Here is a 20,267-nt window from a genome sequence, read left to right on the forward strand (position 1 = left end):
GTCGATGAGGGATCAGGTGTTTGAGAGGAGGATTGCGGGAAGTGCAGATCTGTGGCCTCTGTGCCTACACTTAACACGAGTCTCCGCACGACAGTCCCTCATACGCATCCCGCGTCTCCATACTTTGCCAGACCTTCCCGCTGACCAGAGAGTGGCCCTAGCAGGCTCCCTGACTGTTGTATCAGCATCCTTGAGAGGAATGTTTTTCCAGCTGACATCCCTGGGGGGGGGGGGGGCGCAGCCTTGTTGCCACTGCTGACTACATCCCCCTCGCCAGGTTGGGCTCTACTCAAAGTGCTGGGGAGCTTATAGGCTGCGGCTCGGGACCACCGCCACCCTGCCCTGGGTGTTTACTTCTCCACCACCTCTGTGAATGGATCTCCATGGTCACCGGTCCGGTCCATCCACCTTTGCTGCATACTTTCCGCACAGGGCAGCAAGGGCAGCGTAGGCTGTGAGGGCTGCCGATCTGCCCACCTCCAGCTCCATCATGCCCATATGGGTGGTCTGCTCCAGTGTTGAGCTCCATTTCAGAAGGGCTTCTCTGCTGTGCTTGGTCACCGCACTCGAGGGGGTGATGTATAAGGACAAGGGGAGACAAGGAGAGACAAGGAGAGACATATAGTTTGGTTGAGCTGCACAACTCCAAGGCAGCCTTCTGCGGCCCCATATTTGTGGTATACCAGTATGATGATAAAAAACACTTTTTCTCAAGTCTGTAAGTGATCCAGGTTATTGCTGTATTCAGATGCTTCTTTCTTGTACAAAGATGGAGTTTATTAATGAATACCTGTCCAAAATACAAGTAACTTTCCTTTTCAGTTGCTAATTTAGTGATTTAGTCACACACGTTATTCTGGAACAAAGCAGGCTTGTGGAGAGGTGTTGGCAGCCGTTACCCATCTAGGTGTGAAATCCCAGTGTGAGGCTTTTGAAGTGTATATTCTATGTAGAGATAACATTTCTCTTGGGAATATGCTGGGGCCCTCTGGTATAACATGAGCAGATATTGTGGAATCTGCTAGTGAATCACCCTCACCACTACATTGTTAAGGCAACATGCATGTAAAAAAAGGTTTCTCCATGACCAGAACAGACACAAAGGTACTTATGTATTATCTGGGCGCCCGATTTTTTCATTGCATGCCACTACTTAAGGCATGCGATGCGATGCGATTTTTCATTGTAAAGACCCGATTTTTAATTGTATAATCAGCCATGGGTGATTTCATGCCCCCACTATCCAACTACGCATGGAGTTGATTTTATATAGTGTGGCGAGCGCAGCGAGCCACCGAGCCCGAAGCATGGCGAGCGCAGCAAGCCCTGCGAGGGGACACGGATTACTTTACATGTATTCTGCATCCACTCGCCACGCTTCGGGCACGCCACACTATATAAAAACAACTCCATGCGTAGTTGGATAGTGGGGGTATGAAATCACCCATGGGTGACTATACAATTAAAAATCGGGTCTTTACAATGAAAAATCGCATCGCATGAATTGTATGCCACTATAATGCATGCGATGCGATGAAAAAATTGGGCGCCCAGATATTACATAAGTACCGACACAAATTTAGGGGTCAGGCCTAGGCACAATGTTAATGGCCTCCTGGTTATGGTATAAAGGGTTGACAGTCAAAAGGTTGCTAAGCACAATATCGACATAGACAAACGGTCGATACAAGTAACAGGTTGGCATGAAAATGTTCAACACTTCAAGTTTTACTTGTGCCAATTTGTAAACATAGACACTGTTGACCTACTGACCGGATTTTTGCCTCCCTTGCATCAAACCACCCCCTTTACCAGGCCTACACCAACCCTCCACCTCCGCAGTGGCAGTTAAGCATCGATGCAGAGCTGCAATGCAGCAGTGTAGGCGGCACTGGACAGATATCATGATAGTCTCGCTGTTGACTTAGGCTCCACCTCTTGGTCCCAACAATGAAGCCTCTCTACAGACAGCAATTTGGTATGTCGCCACATCCTCTCCTGCATGCACACTGCAGCCCGCAACCCCGATTTCTGCTGCAGCATGAATAAAAAAAGGTTTAGTGTTTCTGACAGGGAAATAGTAATTCCTAGTAAGAAATTCACCACCGGGTCACTGGATTTATGGTTACGAATGCCTTCTATGCATGAAGCATGTTAAATTGTAGAGTTAGACTTGAGTAATGCACTCAGCTTCATTTTTCCAGCAAGATTTACACATGGCACAATTCCAACACAGTATCATGTGGTAAAGTTCGGGGTTTGCTGAAACCATAATTACTTCATTCACAGATGCTTTAAAGCCACTGTATACTGTACTTCACATCATGAAGAGCCTGTTATAGGAAAGACTGCACTATAAACACCGTATGCCTTACAGAATCAATTGAGTAAAAGTCTGACATTCTGACACCCTAATAAAATGAAAAGTCAAAGACTGTAAATGCAGTGCATGAGCAGTGCATTATATCCTGTCAGCTGATGTCTGAACAATAACTGATGTGGACAAGTGTGGAAATTGGCAAGAGCTGTCAAAAAGAAGTGTTTGGTTTCTTTGGATACGATAACTCCGCGGCACTGCAGACAACAGGCAGCATTTGTGAAACATTTCACATACAATCGAGATATTAAAAGTTTTTTTTCCCCTCTCGTTTTCTGAGGGAGTGATGCCAGGATCTCCGAATAAGAGAATAAATATTTCCCATCATTCATTACCATAGGCGATCGCACAACATCCTTCTACGCTACAATGAAACGTTTCATTTTTTTTCAGATGAAGAATATAAAAGGTTACACAAATTAGGGTGGGCCCTGGAGGCCGGTGAATAGCGACGTCAAGAACAATAAGTGTTTCAAATAGCGCAAGCAGATGGCAATTGTCTGATTTTGGCAGAATATCAGAGGTCTCTTTTGTTTAAGAATGTCTTCTTTGTAGTTAACACTGAAATGAACCACATTCCTCATGCAGCTCGGAGAACGCGTTTACAGTGAAGCCACCTCCTGACACACCTCTACACTCATCCACGCTAATGTTCTAGGACAATCGCAGATACTACGCCTATTGATCGTTTTACTATAAAACCGATTGCTAACCTAACCATGCAGATTTGAGATTGCAAACGCCTTAGCTGACAGACAGCGCAGCCTTATATTATGCAGTACAGAACTAAGCAGCATACAAAGGATGCCACGGTTATTCTCATTTGCATAACTATCTCATTAACACAGTACCGGCTAATCCCTGAAATTATGTCAACGCTGTTACAATCACTGTGCTTTTCTACGGACACAGCAGCCCCCAGTAGCTTTTATGTGTTACAGTATGTTACTGATCAGCAGGGAGACCTTAAATGTGCGGGCTCGAAATAACATTATAAAAAGCTGGTTATGGAAAATGCTAAATAATGGGGATTATTCTGGTTCACTCGCAAAGGCACAATCACTTTCTAATGGACAAAACCATATGCACTGCAGGTGGGGCTGATGCAAAATGTGCAACGAGAGTTACATTTCTCCCTGTCCATTATAGAGTGATTTTGCCTTTGCGAGTTAACCAGAATAATCCCCAATGACCAGAGGATTTCAACTGTAATAGGAATAGTAGAAGCGGAACAATTAAAAAAAAAACAACAACAATAGAATTACAGTGGTGACGTCTCACTCACTGGTATTTGTCACATGCCACATTACATTTCTATTCCACATACAGTCAAACACTGTATTCATCATTCCTTTTGTTCTAGAGCAGCGGTTCTAAAACTGTGGTTCCTGACCCCAAAGTGGGTCCCGACCTTCTCAGCATGGGGTCGCGACTCCATGTTGCTGACCATCAGGCTGATGAGTTTTCTAATCTCAGTCAGTGATTCAAGTCTGAAAAATCTGTTGGATTGTCTGTTATTTCAGACTCATCCCATCATTTTGTACCTCCACAATTTATTTATTTACAGTTTCTTATATAGCGCAGCAGATTCCGTTGCGCTTTACAATAGTAGACAGTGATAAGACAAACTGGGTAACAACAGACAGACTTGGAGGTAGGAGGGCCCTGCTGCAAGCTTACAATCTATAGGCTGCCATGTATGTGCTGTCTGCTGATGGGGATACGGTCGTATTATCGACAGCACTTAGGTCAACAGTCATTAGGTCAACAGTCATTAGGTCGACATGGGGGAAGGTCGACATGGGGGAAGGTCGACATGGGACAAGGTCGACATGGGACAAGGTCGACATGGGACAAGGTCGACATGGGACAAGGTCGACATGGGACAAGGTCGACATGGGACAAGGTCGACATGGGACAAGGTCGACATGTTTTTTTTTACTGTTTTTTGGAGCTGACAGGTGGTATTTCATGCCCTAGCATCCACTAGAGCGTGGTGGGAGAATAAAATAGTGTGCTGAGGCACCGTTCCCGAAGCATTGCGAGCGTAGCGAGTGATGCGAGGTGCTGCGGTTGACTTCCAACTGTGTCCATGTCGACAGCAAAAAAAACCATGTTGACCTTTCTGACCTAACCCATGTCGACCGAACTTGACACCTGTCGACCCAACGGTGTCGACCTAAGTGATGTTAACAATACGATCCACACCCTGCTGACTACACACGTGATGTGATGCCCGTCTGCAGTAACTTACTGGGGGTCCTGTAATTATTTTTAGTGTCTGATGGGGTCCTACAGCAAAATAGTTTGAGGACCCCTGTTCTAGAACATTTTAATGGCATTTAAAAAAAAAAAAAATTCTCACACAGGGAAACCAGTATTTCAAAAATTGCATTGGGGCACCTCAGTTGGTGTTGTGGTTAGCATCATAGCTTTACAACCATGAGGTTCTGACCAAGGTTTCATCCCACACTCATACTGGCAATGGCAGGGTATTGGCTTCTGACAAATAACTGCGGTGTTGGTCTGTGTCATAGGGGATATAGACTGTAAGCTTTATGGACAGGCGGGTACTTGTGTATTATCACGGTGCCCGATTTCATCTAAATCACATCCGATATATCGGCCGATTTGATCTGCGATGCGATTTGCGTCCAATTTTCGTCCGATTTTTTGCCGATTTGCATGTTATTCCATCCTTGCACACTCCCAGATGGTATGCGATGGTATGCGATGTGATTTTCGGGAAAATGCCCCTGATTGTACAATTAAATATCGCATAGCAAGTGGCATGCAATGCTATGTGATTCGCAATGTTAAATGCACCCCCATTGTTAACGCCACCCCCACTATCAACGCCAACCCGAAGCGTGGCGACGGTACGCGTCCTCTGACCTTTTCATACCCCCACTATCCAGTGAAGCTGATTTTAGATAGTGTGGCGAGCGCAGCGAGCCACCAAGTCCGAAGCGTGGCGAGCGCAGCGAGCCCCGCGGATAACTTTACATGTATTCCGCGTCCGCTCGCCACGCTTTGGGCTCGCCACACTATCTAAAATCAACTCCACGCCGACGTGGATAGTGGGGGTATAAAAAAAGGTTGAAAGGACGCGTACCGCCGCCCCTCGTGGGCTCGCTGCGCTCGCCACGCTTCGGGTTCACGTTGATAGTGGGGGTGGTGTTGACAATGGGGGTGCATTTAACATTGTAAGCACCCATCAGGGTGATTGTACAATTACAAATCGAATCGCTTCACATGCAATCGCATGGCATGCATCACATGCCACTATATTGCATGCGATGCACTACGATGGAAATCGGGGGTGTGCAAGGATGGAACAGCATGCAAATCGGCCGAAAAAAGTGAAAAATCGGCCGGAAATTGGCCGCAAAATCGCATCTGATTTTTGCATGCGATTTAAGGCCGATTTCGTGGGCGCCGTGATAATACATAAGTACCGACAGGCAAATGCCTGAAATGTTCTCTGGAAAGAGCTGTGTAATATGCTATATAAATGTTAATAAGTAAAAAGAATCAAGTCTGCAGGACTTGCTGGTGCACAATGTTCTCGCTAAAAAGTATTAATTATAAGGGTTCGTTTTAGAAGTGTGATCCATACTGAATATATTCAAATATATATATATATATATATATATATATATATATATATATATATTAAAAAAAAAACCTCCACATTTGTCTGACATCCCTCACGGCCACTGGACTCGCACCACTATAAATCCGGCTCTTGGTGTGAATTGCCATCATACAGTATGACAAGGTGTAAAAGTACTTAGCTAGGAAAAGTTATGCTGTGTGCGCCACATATTCCTATTTGTACTCTTGCACATTCAGGTAAAGGTGCACTTTTTATGTATTTCTGCATTTCCTCACAATCATCAGAGCCATTACACTCCTGCATGTTATACGTATGGAAAAGTTAATGTATAACAATTCCTTTATTCATTGACCAAGCTAAAGCAAAATCCATTACTATGATGACATGCACAGTGCATGCATCAGGTCCTGCACATGCTCAGTAAGGCACAGCTAAGGCTGGATCAGTAGTGGCACCACCAGCCCCAACTCCCCCTGCCCCTCACCACTGAGCCCTATAGCATCAACACCCCCTGCAAGGGCAAAAGTTCCCCCCCTGTTCTTATCTCCTATATATTTGGCTACATCTGTCACTCAAAGTGGGTGTCTGTGTCTATAACGCTCTGTTCCTGGACTTTCCTCTTAATGTGTGATTGCCTTCATCTGTGCTGAACACCTTTCTGAGAAATTAACCTGTTTAAAACAGGTGATGGCAATCATACATTAAGGGGAAGTCTAGAAACAGAGCATTGTGTCCCTCCTGGAGAGGGTCATGTTGGGAGGTATGTGACAGAGAACCAGCCCAGTGAGCCCACAGACAGTGCCAAACACCCACTGCCTTCCCATGTTGCCCAGCACTGCTACTCCACAGCCACCAGGTGAGCGCCCCCCTCCCGCGATTTGCGGCAAAACCTCCCCCCCCGCGCGCCACCCCCCCTACCGCGATTCGCAGCAAAAACACCCCCGCGACCCCCCCTCCCGCGATTCGCTGCAAAAAGAACCCCCCCACGACCCCTCCCGCAATTCGCGGCATAACCACCACCCCGCGACCCCCCCACCTCCCGCGAATCGCGGCAAACCCTCCCCCGTGACACCCCCCGATTCGCTGAAAACCCCCCCCCCCCGCGACCTCCCTCCCGCGATTCGCGGCAAAAAGAACCCCCCGCGACCCCCCCTTGCACGATTGGCGGCACCCCCCCTGCGACCCCCCTCCCGCGATTCGCGGCACCCCCCCGCAATTCGCAGCAGCCCCAGGATTAAATGGCACATGCAAAACACTGACATGGCTATGGTCGACAATGAAAAAGGTTGACATGAGTTTTTGAAGATTTATTTTTAATTTTTTTTAATTTTTTCATATTCATTGTCATGTGTCGACATGGACACCAATAAAGTGGCACACTTATGTCAACATTTACATGTGTTGACCTTTCTGTGTTGATTTTTTCTTGTGGCGATTCGCGTCACACCCCCCCGCAACCCCCCCTCCCGCGATTCGCGGCACCCCCCGTGACCCCCCACCTCCCGCAATTCGCGGCAACCCCCCACCGGAACCCCTGTGAACCCCGCTCTCCCGCGATTCGCGGCACCCACCCCCCGCAACCCCCCCCTCCCGCAATTCGCGGCACCCCCCTGTGATTCGCGGCAGCTCCAGAATTAAATTGCACATGGAAAACACTGACATGGCTATGGTCGACAATGAAAAAGGTTGACATGAGTTTTTGACGTTTTTTTGTAATTTTTTGAATATTTTCATATTCATTCTCATGTGTCGACATGGACACCAATGAAGTGCCACACTTATGTCAACATTTACATGTGTTGACCTTTCTGTGTTTTTTCTTGTGGCGATTTGCGTCACACCCCCCCACCCCCCCCCCCACCCACAACCCCCACTCCCGCAATTCACGGCACACACACACCTCCCCCGCGATTCTCGGCACCCCACCCCGTGACCCCCCCTCCCGTGATTCACGGCACACCCCCGCGACCCCCCCTCCCATGATTCGCCGCAACCCCCGCCCCGTAACCCCCCCTTCCCGCGATTCGTGGCACCCACCCCCGCGACCCCCCCTCCCGCAATTCGCGGCACCCCCCCCCCCCCGCGCGATTCGCTGCAGCTCCAGAATTAAATTGCACATGGAAAACACTGACATGGCTATGGTCGACAATGAAAAAGGTTGACATGAGTTTTTGAAGGTTTTTTTTTTCATTTTTTTAATGTTTTCATATTCATTCTCATGTGTCGACATGGACACCAATGAAGTGCCACACTTATGTCAACATTTACATGTGTTGACCTTTCTGTGTTGATTTTTTCTTGTGGCGATTCGCGTCACACCCCCCCCACCCCCCCCCCCGCAACCCCCACTCCCGCGATTCACGGCACACACACACCCCCCCGCGATTCTCGGCACCCCACCCCGTGACCCCCCCTCCCGTAATTCACGGCACACCCCCCGCGACCCCCCCTACCATGATTCGCCGCAACCCCCGCCCCCGTAACCCCCCTCCCGCGATTTGCGGCAACCCACCCCGCGACCCCCCTCCCGCGATTCTCTGCAATCCCTCCCCTCCCGCGATTCGCAGCATCCACCCCCCCACAACCCCCCTCCTGCAATTCGCGGCACCCCCCGCGACCCCCCCCTCCTGCAATTCGCGGCACCCTCCGCGACCCCCCCTCCCGCGATTCGCGGACACCTAAGTTGCAATACAGGGCATCTTTCATACAATTCTAACCATATTTCTCATATACAAACGTTCACAAATTAAGGGGGCGCAGCCCCTTACGACGGTGTGAAGAGCGCCCGTAGGGCGCGATGAATCACCTAGTAATGAATTATTACTGCACAGTTATGTGACAAAGACCTGCAAAATGAACACTTTGTAGTTTCACTGAAAATAAAATGAGACGCCTCAGGAGAATGAAACCACAAGGGAGCAATAGGTTTTGATCTGCTCAGTAGGAACATTAAGTTACAATATTAAATGGGTTTCATATATTATTAATCCATGCTTTGCAATGAATTTCCTAATAATAAATGTGCATGCAGGTCAGCCTGCATACGAGGCATTAGCGCATGTCATTTAGGTTTCTTTCTTCTTTAATCTAAAACTATGTCAGACATAGGAAAGACACAGGAGTATAAACGGTACCATTTCCAGTGTCTCCAATAATGCTGGAAGGAGGAGGCGCCGGTATGAAAACACTACCCTGGACACAGGGGAATTGGAGGGGGGGAATCTATGTATCTATTGTGGCAGGGGCAGAATACCTCCACATGAAGATAATGTGGAGGATCCAGACCAAGTTTTAGAGCAGCAGCAGTGGTAATTGATGTAATCAGGGTTGGGATGATTGGCAGCACCTGTGAGACTGAACAGTTGGATCCAAGTTCTGTGCTACTGTCAAAATTGAGACAATAACTAAGAAGTGAGACAAAATGTATCTAATGAGGTTCGTATTTTAAATCTCCCACATGAATTTATACCGCTTGAAGTCCAACTTGAAGAATGAATAGGAAATACACCTGATGAAGTCTGTGTAAGATGAAACGCATTCGGTTGTCATCTACTTAATTACATCTGAACAAGTTTTGTAATAAAAGGTCCTTACTTTCCATACACACTGGGGGAAATTGCCCAGTGTGTATGTACCTTAAAATCACTTATACATGTAAAATACATTTTCAAAAAAATAAATAAATAAAAAATAAAAAACTGTTTAAAAAGTGCCCAGGACACACTGTACTGTACACGTCTTTACCACCAGACCCATTAGAAATGAATGGGTGTAAGTGCGGCATACCGTATGCATAAAACTATTTAGACATACCCAAAGCTCTGCTGTGTTGCATGTTTATGATGCTGGAGTTAAGTGACGGTGGGGAGGGGTATGTTGGAGAGAATGACCTCTGATAATGGCTCATAGGACTAGCTGGGCTGCCGGAATTCCCATTAACTGTGATTGGAGTCTGTGAAAAAAAAGAAATCAGTGTTAAAATAGGAGACCAATACCAAACTGCTCTTATACAGCAGGCCCAGAAAGGGGAACACGTGATTTATTAACGGCACTTTCTCTAAAGAAAATCATATTTGAAGAAAACACACATACAATAACCTTAATCCCATTATACACCACCATGACGTGACTATGCAGGTAAACATAGGTTAGTGTGTTACTATAAAACAAAGCTATGGGAACGGAATTGTATTTGGTTACCATGCAGTAATTCTCCAGTGTAAGCAAAATCAATACAATAACACCTGCGATTTTGTTAGTGAGATATAAGGACTATAAAAGATAATCAGGATTTGGTTGTAAAATAAATGACACAATATGCTACAGGTATCCCGTATCCGTATATCCAAAAACCAAAATATTCCAAAAACTGTGGTTTTTCAGAATATTTTGGGGTTGCTGTTTTTTTTACTCCCCCTGCCCCTTTTTTCATACTTACCATGTCCCCCGGTGTCCACGGCGGGCTTCAGGATCCTCTTCAGAGGCATCTACGGTCCAAGGGGTGCATTGCGCGAATGCGCGCTGGTGGCGTCACCGGGGCGCCTGCAAACTGATGCAATGCACCCCTGGGACTGCTGAAGAGGACCCTGAAGGCCTCTGTAGATGCCAGGGGACACCGTGGATGCCAGGGGACCACCAGGGGACCAGATAAGTATGTTAAAAAATAATATCCCAAAAAAGTGAAAAATATCCCAAAAAACTGAAAAATCCCTTATCTGAAATGCTTGTGGTCCCGAGCATTTCGGATAAGGGATACTCAACCTGTATTGAGAACAAAAGATAAAAATAGTTTATGACCATATCTGACACAGCTGGGTAAACACATTTGGGCACTAGATTGGCACTGATTTACTACTGTAAATATGGTACTGAATGGGTCAGATTGCTGGTCACCTGTACATAATGCCAGGTGTACCGATATAACGACAAGATATATATAGGCATATGCCGTGATACTTACAAATCAAGTATCGGCAAGTATGCAACGTGCACTAACCCTTTGAGTGCCATAGTATATGCTAAAAATGCCAGCTTTGCTCACAGCGACTGCTATTTTCGGGTGCATTAGATAATGAAACTTCAATGAATTGATTTGGCTCTATTTATTTATACTAAAAGAACAGTCGCTGTGAGCGACGCTGGCATTTTTAGCAGATATTTGGAGGATCCCTCACAGCAAAATTGGCACTCAAAGGGCAGTATTCAATGAGAAAGTTCTCCGTGTTTTATGGAGAATTTTTGCTTTTTTCGCCTTGGACGGAGCATTTTGCTCTCCAAAAGCGAGCAACCCTATTCAATGTGAAATATTCTCCGTCTTTCTAAGTGATTTTCTCCGTGTCTCTCCGTGTAGCAATTCTCCATCTTTTGATGGGGAGCTGGAATGTGAACTTTTAAACTAAAAGGTTTTTTTTTTTTAATTGTTGGTGTCAAAAAATCAGGTTTTTTTTTCTGTGAAGGGGCATGTTATTTTTATTCATGTGCTTATAGCACATGAATATATATTTAATTTAAAAAATATATTTTTTTACATTTTTTTTTTTTTTTTTTTACACAGTGCAGCCAGCAGGGGGCCGGAGCGCTCGAGCCGCTCATTAGATATTCATATATTCACTGCACCCGATCGTTAATATGCACGATCGGGTGCAGTGAATACTGGGTCCCCCGCTGGCTATAGGGGGGGGGGCAGCCTGTGCTGCCTGGGTCCTGGGGAGCCCCCCTCCCCACCACATTCCTCTGGAGCAGCCAGGGAGACTTTAATCTCTCTGGCTGCTTCCGTCCCCCGGCTCCCTGAAAGCTCCCTGCCGCGGACCTTAACCGCTGCAAGGGTTAAGACTCGCCGCGAGTGGCAGCGAGCATCAGCCACATTGAATAGTGGGTAAAGTGCCGTGACGGAGAATCTCCAAACATGGAGAATCTCCGCTAAAACACGGAGAGTGCATGGAGAGCGAAATAAAACGCTCTCCATGCACGGAGAACTTTCTCATTGAATACTGCCCAAAGGGTTAAGAACACAGCTGTTTACAATGCAGAATCACTAGCTACTATTTAGGGGGAAATAGTGATGTGCCGTACACTTGCTTCTACTAAATATTGCTTTTGTGGCTGGCATTTATAACATGATACAATGAGACCACTTTGTGCTCGGTAAGGGATCCCCCATCCTGGCTCTCACGAATTCAACTTTGAAACAAATTTCTTACAAGTGGTACCCATGTGTTTTGTAATGGCTAAATGTATCCCCACAGACTGGGAGTAATTATGGATAAATGGTAGGCTAGGTCAATGGGTACTTATGTAGTAACTGGGCTGCCGATTTTGAAATCGGGTCCATCGCATCGCATCGCACCCGACCATATCGCATGCGATGCGATGCGATGCGATGGACCCGATTTTTCCATAGGATTCAATGTTAAAATGGACTGAGTCCATTTTAACATAGAATTCAATGGGAAAAGGGGTCCTTTTCATACCCCTACTATCCAAGTGGGCACGGAGTTGGATATAAACCTGTGGCGAGCGTAGCGAGCCACCGAGCCCGAAGCGTGGCGAGCGTAGCGAGCCCCGCGAGGGGACACAGAATACCGTCCCCTCGCGGGGCTCGCTTCGCTCGCCACGCTTCGGGCTCGGTGGCTCGCTACGCTCGCCACAGGTTTATATCCAACTCCATGCCCACTTGGATAGTAGGGGTATGAAAAGGACCCCTTTTTCCCATTGAATTCCATGTTAAAATGGACTCAGTCCATTTTAACATTGAATCCTATGGAAAAATCGGGTCATCGCATCGCATCGCATCGCATGGTCGTATGCGATGCGATGCGATATCGCATCGCATCGCATCTGATTGTATGCCTTAACTTAAGGCATACAATCAAAAAATCGGCAGCCCAGATACTACATAAGTACCGGTCAATGTATATCAATTTGATGCTGTTCGCGCACCTGTTACAGCACTTATTGTGTCGCATGCCGTGAAGAGGATGACTGGGGAGAATTATAGTTTCTCCCTCAGCAGTTGGTCAGTACATGGCAAATGTTGCATGAATTTAAATGGGATAAAATCAAGAGTAACAAAATCCACATTTTATTTGTTACATTAGTGAACTGTACAGTTTTACCTTTTCTTTAAAGAGCCACTAAACTTTTTTTAAGCTTTAGAAATGTATTCTACATTCCTTAACCCAATTTTTTTTTGTTTTTGTTATAGGTTCCCTTTGTGATGGAGGTTTAAATGAAAGGACTTCATGATTACAATGTGTTGGGTAGAATTAGGATCCCCATATGTACCTAGGGCCGTCGTAATAGCATTGTGGGCGCTAGGGAAAAGCAATGCACTGGGGCCCCTGCTTACTTTTGAGAGTGCTTCCCAACCGCTCTGATTTTATGTAATCCACAACCAAAGCAGCCAGGCACAATCTCTACTCGCCTCACAACAAACTCTGGAGGCACCAGCAAACCCCTGCTCAAAGGCCCCTAGAATTGTGGGGCCCTAGGGCAGCTGCCCAGTAAGGCCATGAGCTCGACAATCCACGTCCGTTCTCGGTAGAAGTGGGCCGACAGCTTTTAAGGTCAGGCCCGTTTTGCCGAGATGCCTCTGCAATGCGGGAAAGACAGCATTGAATAGCACCCGCCGATATTCCTTCGTACCCCCCTTAGTGTCGAATATACTATTGTTAATTCATAAAAGCTATTTGGCCATGTTTTAATGATAGAAATGGAAACAAAATACAGAGGGGTTTTATTCACTAAGATGGGATGCTGCTATGGGCAACAAATCCGACCATATATATATAATATTATAGAAGAATAAATAAGAACTTCTAAGTCATGGGGGGGGGGGATTTCCCCCATGTTCCCCAAAAATGTTCAACTGCTCATGTGAACTAAAAGTTGCCTTGATTCCTAAGATGCAGAACGATGGGTAAAGAGTTTCAAATTTCAAGCACGCCAGTGGCAGTTAAATGAGTTGCTTCAAATGACACAAAAAAAACAACTTACTTGCATTTCATGAGGCCCAAATTCCATTAGAGCATTTAATGTGCTTTGTATAATTTGTTCAGTTACTAAGAAAAATGCCATTTCATACCCTTCAATAGCCATAAACAATTTAATGATTTGCGCTAATGTTCGTTACTTATATAATATTATCCAATGTAATTGAACTACTGCTTGACCATCGTATATGGCTTTCGTAAATAATGTTGCAGTAAACCAAGAGTTTACTGTGGCAAATTCATTTTGTTCCTATGAATTACAGTTAAACGTTAAGAGGCCTAAAGGGATTTAGCTGGGGGTGGTGTGGCTGGTGCCTTCCAGAACTGTCCACCACCACCATAATCATAAATGCTGGGGTTTGTAATTGCACCCACTGCAAATTTAGTAGCAATGTTTATATCACTTTCTCCGGCACCTGGAAAGCCAAATTAGTCCAGTCCCATAGAAGGTTTTAATCCAAACTACTATTGCTAGGGATTGCTGCCCCATGGCTACTGCAAGGTTATAATCGATACCTACAGCATTCATCCACAAGGAGAAGCTTACATTAATAGATACCAGGACTTACCTTTATTTTCCAGCACCCACTAGGAGAGACTTCAAGCCAACTATTATACGATTTTACACCCCAATCCTTCTCCACCTTCCCACCCAATTGTTATTCTGTTTGTCACCCTGCATGCATATCACAGTCTGCCCAATATCCTCTGCTTCTTCCTTTCACCCCCTATCTATCACATTGCATGCATATCACCCTCTGATTTTGTCTTTCACCAACGGCTTATCACCCCCTACATGTCACCCCTTGCCTCTATCCATCACACTTACTGTCCCCATGTGCCTGTGCTCATCACCTCTTTTCATCTGCCTCTCCCCTTAATCTTCTGCCATTTATAATTTGCTCATTACCATCTGTCTCTGCCACAATCCACCAATCACCCATTGGTACAAAATTTAATGGAGGGGGCAATGACAGATTATTATTCAATTAAAAGGGGGTCCAGATTGGCACCCATGTGATGCACTAACATGTGGCAGATTATGAACTCAGCATAGGGCCTTGAAGGGGGTCCCTAAGCATATTTTTGCGAAAGGGCCCACCACTCTCAAGTTCTGTCACTGGGCACTACTATTACTGTGCACGCATAATAATGTAAGGGACACTACTACGGTGGTCATAATGTATAAGAGGCACTACTACAGTGTGGCATAATTTGGAAGGTGCACTGCTACTGTTGTAAAGCACAACAGAATATGCTGCGCTATATAAGAAACTGTAAATAAATAACTACTGTGTGAAACAATGTTGAAGGGACACTACAATTGTGTGACATACTGTGCAAGTGACACTACTGTTGTGTGGTGTAAATTTGTGCTTTTAGTCCCTATTTGAAATATGAGGGAAGGTACACAAATGCTCTTCTTGGCACACAGCACCAACATGTTTAGTTCCAGCCCTGGAGGTCTAGGTTGAGTCGGACATAAGTCCTAACTTACCAAAAACATAAAATGCTTTCCAGGGGAAAAAATATAAACACATTTTGCTACCTACTAAATCTGGATGACTAGTATTGTACCTATGTTCAGAGCTACACTGAACCCTCCCATCTGCACACTTATGCATAAAGTTACACCACCCACATTCTTTATAAAGTACATACAGTACATTCTTTTTAAACTAAAAATGAAACGGCACAAGTGCTGCACCTCTGAACACAACCGTGTGTCCTAGTATAAAGGGTGGTGATAATTTTATTATTTTAGTCAGTCAGTGCTTGTCATCATAACCAATGTACACAGTATGTTTTGGCAGGATCAAACTAAATATCTGTGTAATTGTCTGTGCTTTTTCTATTATTACACATTCACCCTTTAGCTTATTCCCTTCCTCGGCTTTAGAAAAACACACTTTACATATTAACATAAAACAGATAAAAATCAAATTAATCCACCATGAGTTCATTCTCGTGTTGCAATTAAAGGAAATTGCCTGGTTAAAGGCTAAGTAGATTCAGAGAAGGATACAAAGCTTTGGGAATTGTTTGGGGCGCTGGGAATTGGCATGTTCTGATCGCTATTCAGCAGGGACATCAAACATGTCTCCAAATCCAATATACAGGATTTAAAAATGAGCGATCTTTATTTAACCTGTCACATGACCAAGGATTATGTATATATAGCAAAGTGTGTGTGTGTTGACCTGGCACTCCCCCAGCTGGTCAGGGACCCAGGTGCCTTCCGGAACAGTTGTGCAGGAGTAGGCAAAGAAGCAGACAGCGGCACTCTGGGAATTTTCAAAAACGTATATTAGTGCAAAAATAGCATACCAACGTTTCACCTTGCACTGTTCACCTTGACAAAGGGGTACCTTATGCCCCGAAACGTTGGTATGCTATTTTTGCACTAATATACGTTTTTGAAAATTCCCAGAGTGCCGCTGTCTGCTTCTTTGCCTACTATATATATATATATATATATATATATATATATATATATATATATATATATATATATATATATATATATATATATATTTATACATACACATATATATACACATACACACACACACACACACACACACGTTATATATAAACACACACAAATAATAATTAAGGCTGGATGTCCTATCTCGGTCAGCCCAGTGATGATCTCCAATACTACCACTATTTCCCAACATTAGCCCCTCCCAGCCCCGATGCCAAAAACTCCAGCCGCAGTGACAGAGACAGACCACCAGGAGGGGACAGGAGGATTTGTATAGCGGGGTATGGGAGAAGGCAGTACAGGGCAGAACGCTGACTGAAGTGACCTGGCATATGCTGGAGCCATTTTACTATAAAGGTGATTGCACACTCAGGAAATTCTACATGACAACTGCCATGTTTTACACTCAGGATCACAGTCATTACTGCATGTTATTGGCAAGTTATTTTAATGAAACATCATTAAACCCATTTGCATGCATTGTAAAAAATCTCCACACAATTATAAGTATACAAAGGCGGCAACCTTGTTAATGTATCTATATGAAGACAAAAATTTTAATAAATGTAACAAGAATATTCACGATTAATTTTTAAGTATTTATAAGTGGCCAGACTGTGGGCCTGATTCAGATCCGGTCGGTACTGCGTGCACTCGCATGCAGTACCGATGTTGTGCACCTTTCGGGTCGCCGGGTGCTCGCACCCATGCCGGCGTGGAGGGGGGGGGGGGGCAGAGGGCGCCGGGCTGCTCCATTACCATATGGGAACGCCCAGCGTTCCATGGGCGTTCCCATGAGAACGCTGGGCGTTCTCACGGTAATGAGGCAGTGACGCGGGTGTGGGGGGCGGGAAGCTGACATCACCGAATGTCAGCTGCCCGGCCGTATACACGCCAGCGTGCACGCATATATACACAACTGAAAAGTCACTTATATATGCGTGCACGCTAAACATCATTCGATGGTCGGTGACCATCGAAAGATGTGGGCGGTTACCCAAGCCATGCGAATGGATGTTTATGCAAAACATCCATTCGCAGCTGTTCGGGCGAAGCCACACTTTGAGGGGGCGGCAGGGGGGCGTTCGTTCGCCGGGCGGGGTTTGGTGGACTCGCGAGGCTGCGAATTCAATTGTGGCAATTTTCAGCCAGTTTTTAGACATGTTTCACCAATGCAGTTTCACTTTTTAAAGAGTCGAAACTGCATCGGCAAAACATGACTAAAGAAATAGTTGATAAAGGCAATTTTAGCAAAAACACATGGAATAGCCTGTAGTTAGCCAATCCACATGTTTTTCAACCATGCTGGATTAACAGTCCAAATATAAGCGCATTAACTGAATAGGTCGAATGTACATTCGACCTAAAAATGACGAAAAGTGCAGTTTCTTTTTACAACAAACCCGGGATGGAATTGAATACCCCTTAAATGATAATTAGTGTGAATCTAAGCGCTCAGTCAATGCGTGGGGCCAGAGAGCAGCTGCCACCAAAAGAGACAGGCTTCTTACCATGAGGTGGGAGAATGTGTGTGTGTAGAAAGCTCAGTTCCGTCTCCTACCACTTCTTTTATGTACATATTTACTATGGGATGCGTGACCTTTCCAGCTCAGGCTTTCTCTATATTTCCAAGAAAACCAAATGATGCCAACAACAATTGTAATACTGCGTAATTGATCTGGTATGGCAACATACAGTACATAACTGTGCTAACAAAATAGCTTGATGCCAGATAAAATATGCTTGTGGTATATTAGACTATGAGGTTGAGGACAAATGTAGTTTTATCGTGCGATTATAATATTTACCAGTGCATTACAGAAATGATTTCAGCTTAAAGGCTCCACTCTAATGCTCGGTACAGGGTGCGCTTTGTACTCAGCAACAGGACAATGTAATGGGTCATCCATACACACAGCATAGTGCAGTGGACGATAGCACGATGAAGGAAATTTACTATGAAGAGAGTTCTATTTCACATGGGAGGTTGCTATAGGCAACCAATCAAAATCTACTGCTTATTTATTTAGCACCTTCTAGAAGATAATAGATAGTATCTGATTGGTCACCCAAAGCAACATCCCATCTGAAATAGAACTCCCATCTTAGTAAATTCCTCGCGATGTATTATTCCCCGATACATTTAAAATGCATATATTCATTCCCTGGGACATGCAGCCTGACCATAAGGATGACCTGGGGAACAGTGCGAGATTTTGGGCAATCACCAAGCGATGTGGCTGATATATTGTTCTAAGCAACATCTGATTAATCGCCTAGTGTGTACCTAGCTTAATATTGGAAAGCACAAAGTATAAATATCCCAATGAAACCAATTACTGGTTTTTTTTTATTCACAGGCAGTGCTCATTTGTTCAAACAGACTCAGATCTATTCAGTATAAGTATGCTGTGATGCTTATAATCCAATCATAAATCCACCAATTGCCAAAAAGGATAACGGATTTAAAGCTACCTGGATACCATATTAAGATTGCTTTTATCTTTTGTTTCATATATTTGAGATATGGACATTTATTTCCAGTATTTTCACACAGCATTTAAACGAAGTTGAAATCATAAATGTTAAGGGCCAGATGCACTAAGCTTGGAGAGTGATAAAGAACCAACCAATCAGCTTCTGCCTGACATTTTTCAAACACAGTCTGTGACATGGAGCTGGATGGTTGGTTATTACTCTCCATTTTATAACTTTTTAAAGCATAGGGCAACTGGCCCTGACTCTCACTTTTGTCAAGCTATTTTTGTGTTAAGGAATTCAATCCATTCAATACAATTAAATAATAATAGCTAATTATTAAAAGGCCCTTTTCACTATTAGGATTTTACCACCTAGCATTATATTATCACTGGGCATTAGAGTGGGTACAAAAATACAAAAAGAGTTGGTAGAGCTTGGCCTCGATGCCCAAAGATATGCCATTCCGGGTCAACATCAACTGTGCAAAATTTCAACCCTCTGATAAAATCTTCTCTCCCGGCAAGCTCCTCAAAGTTTACAATTTTAGTAATTGGGCATGGAGATAAAAATCTTTGGGTCTCCCAATCTACTAATAAAAATCCATATGACCTGAGAATCATTTGTGATTAGTGTGACTAGGTCATTAAAAATGGTAAAAGTAGTGAAAATCTGCGAATTTTCGAAGAAACCAAGCCCTGCCTTGGGCATCCTTTAGCCCACGCTATACTTACGGGGTGGCTCAAAATTCCCCACATGAAGCTATTTGTACTTGGAAATCTGTCCCATGCTTAACCCGACCACCCTACTTTGTGGACAAGTCATAGTCAGGTTTAAAGCAAACCCATATAATTGTTTAAAAATGTTATAAACATTTTTAAACTTTAAAAGGTGCTTGCCAGAACAGAAGATATTAACTTATACCCCTACACATTGTACCTCAAACTCGGGTGTATGCTGGGTCAACCCAGGTCGAGGTGCAATGTGAAACATAAAACATTATAACCCGGGTATCGACCAACCCAGCAATTCCACCTGGGTTATAAGAAGGGTTATACCAAACACAGGTTTAATGTGAAAGTGCAGGACACAGGATCTCGATCTCTTACCCAGCAATTGTGATGTGAAAGCGGTGTCAGAGGGTTGAAATTCTGTAGTTGATATTAACCCTAAATGGCATCTTTTGGACATTAAGGCCAAACGCCACCTTCACTTTTGTGTTTTTTAACCCACCCAACTGGGCTTAGAGTTATTTGGTGCCTTAGTCAGAATCAATAGCCATGACAAACATTGGAGAATGAAACATACATTGGA

General features: G+C 44.6%; 1 protein-coding gene across 19 annotated transcripts in view; it reads right to left on the minus strand.

Moving 5' to 3' along the window:
• Nucleotides 1–20,267, minus strand: part of SORBS2 (sorbin and SH3 domain containing 2) — a 289,436-nt gene that overhangs the window by 89,823 nt on the left and 179,346 nt on the right. For all 19 annotated transcript variants that reach the window (XM_083169075.1, XM_083169032.1, XM_083168988.1 and 16 more), the window contains one exon: nt 9,810–9,948. In XM_083169075.1, coding sequence (XP_083025201.1) covers nt 9,810–9,948 — 139 coding nt within the window. The remainder of the gene's footprint in view (nt 1–9,809; nt 9,949–20,267) is intronic.

This window comes from Crinia signifera, chromosome 1, assembly GCF_055691185.1.
Source record: "Crinia signifera chromosome 1, ASM5569118v1, whole genome shotgun sequence".
Classification (NCBI taxonomy): domain Eukaryota; kingdom Metazoa; phylum Chordata; class Amphibia; order Anura; family Myobatrachidae; genus Crinia; species Crinia signifera.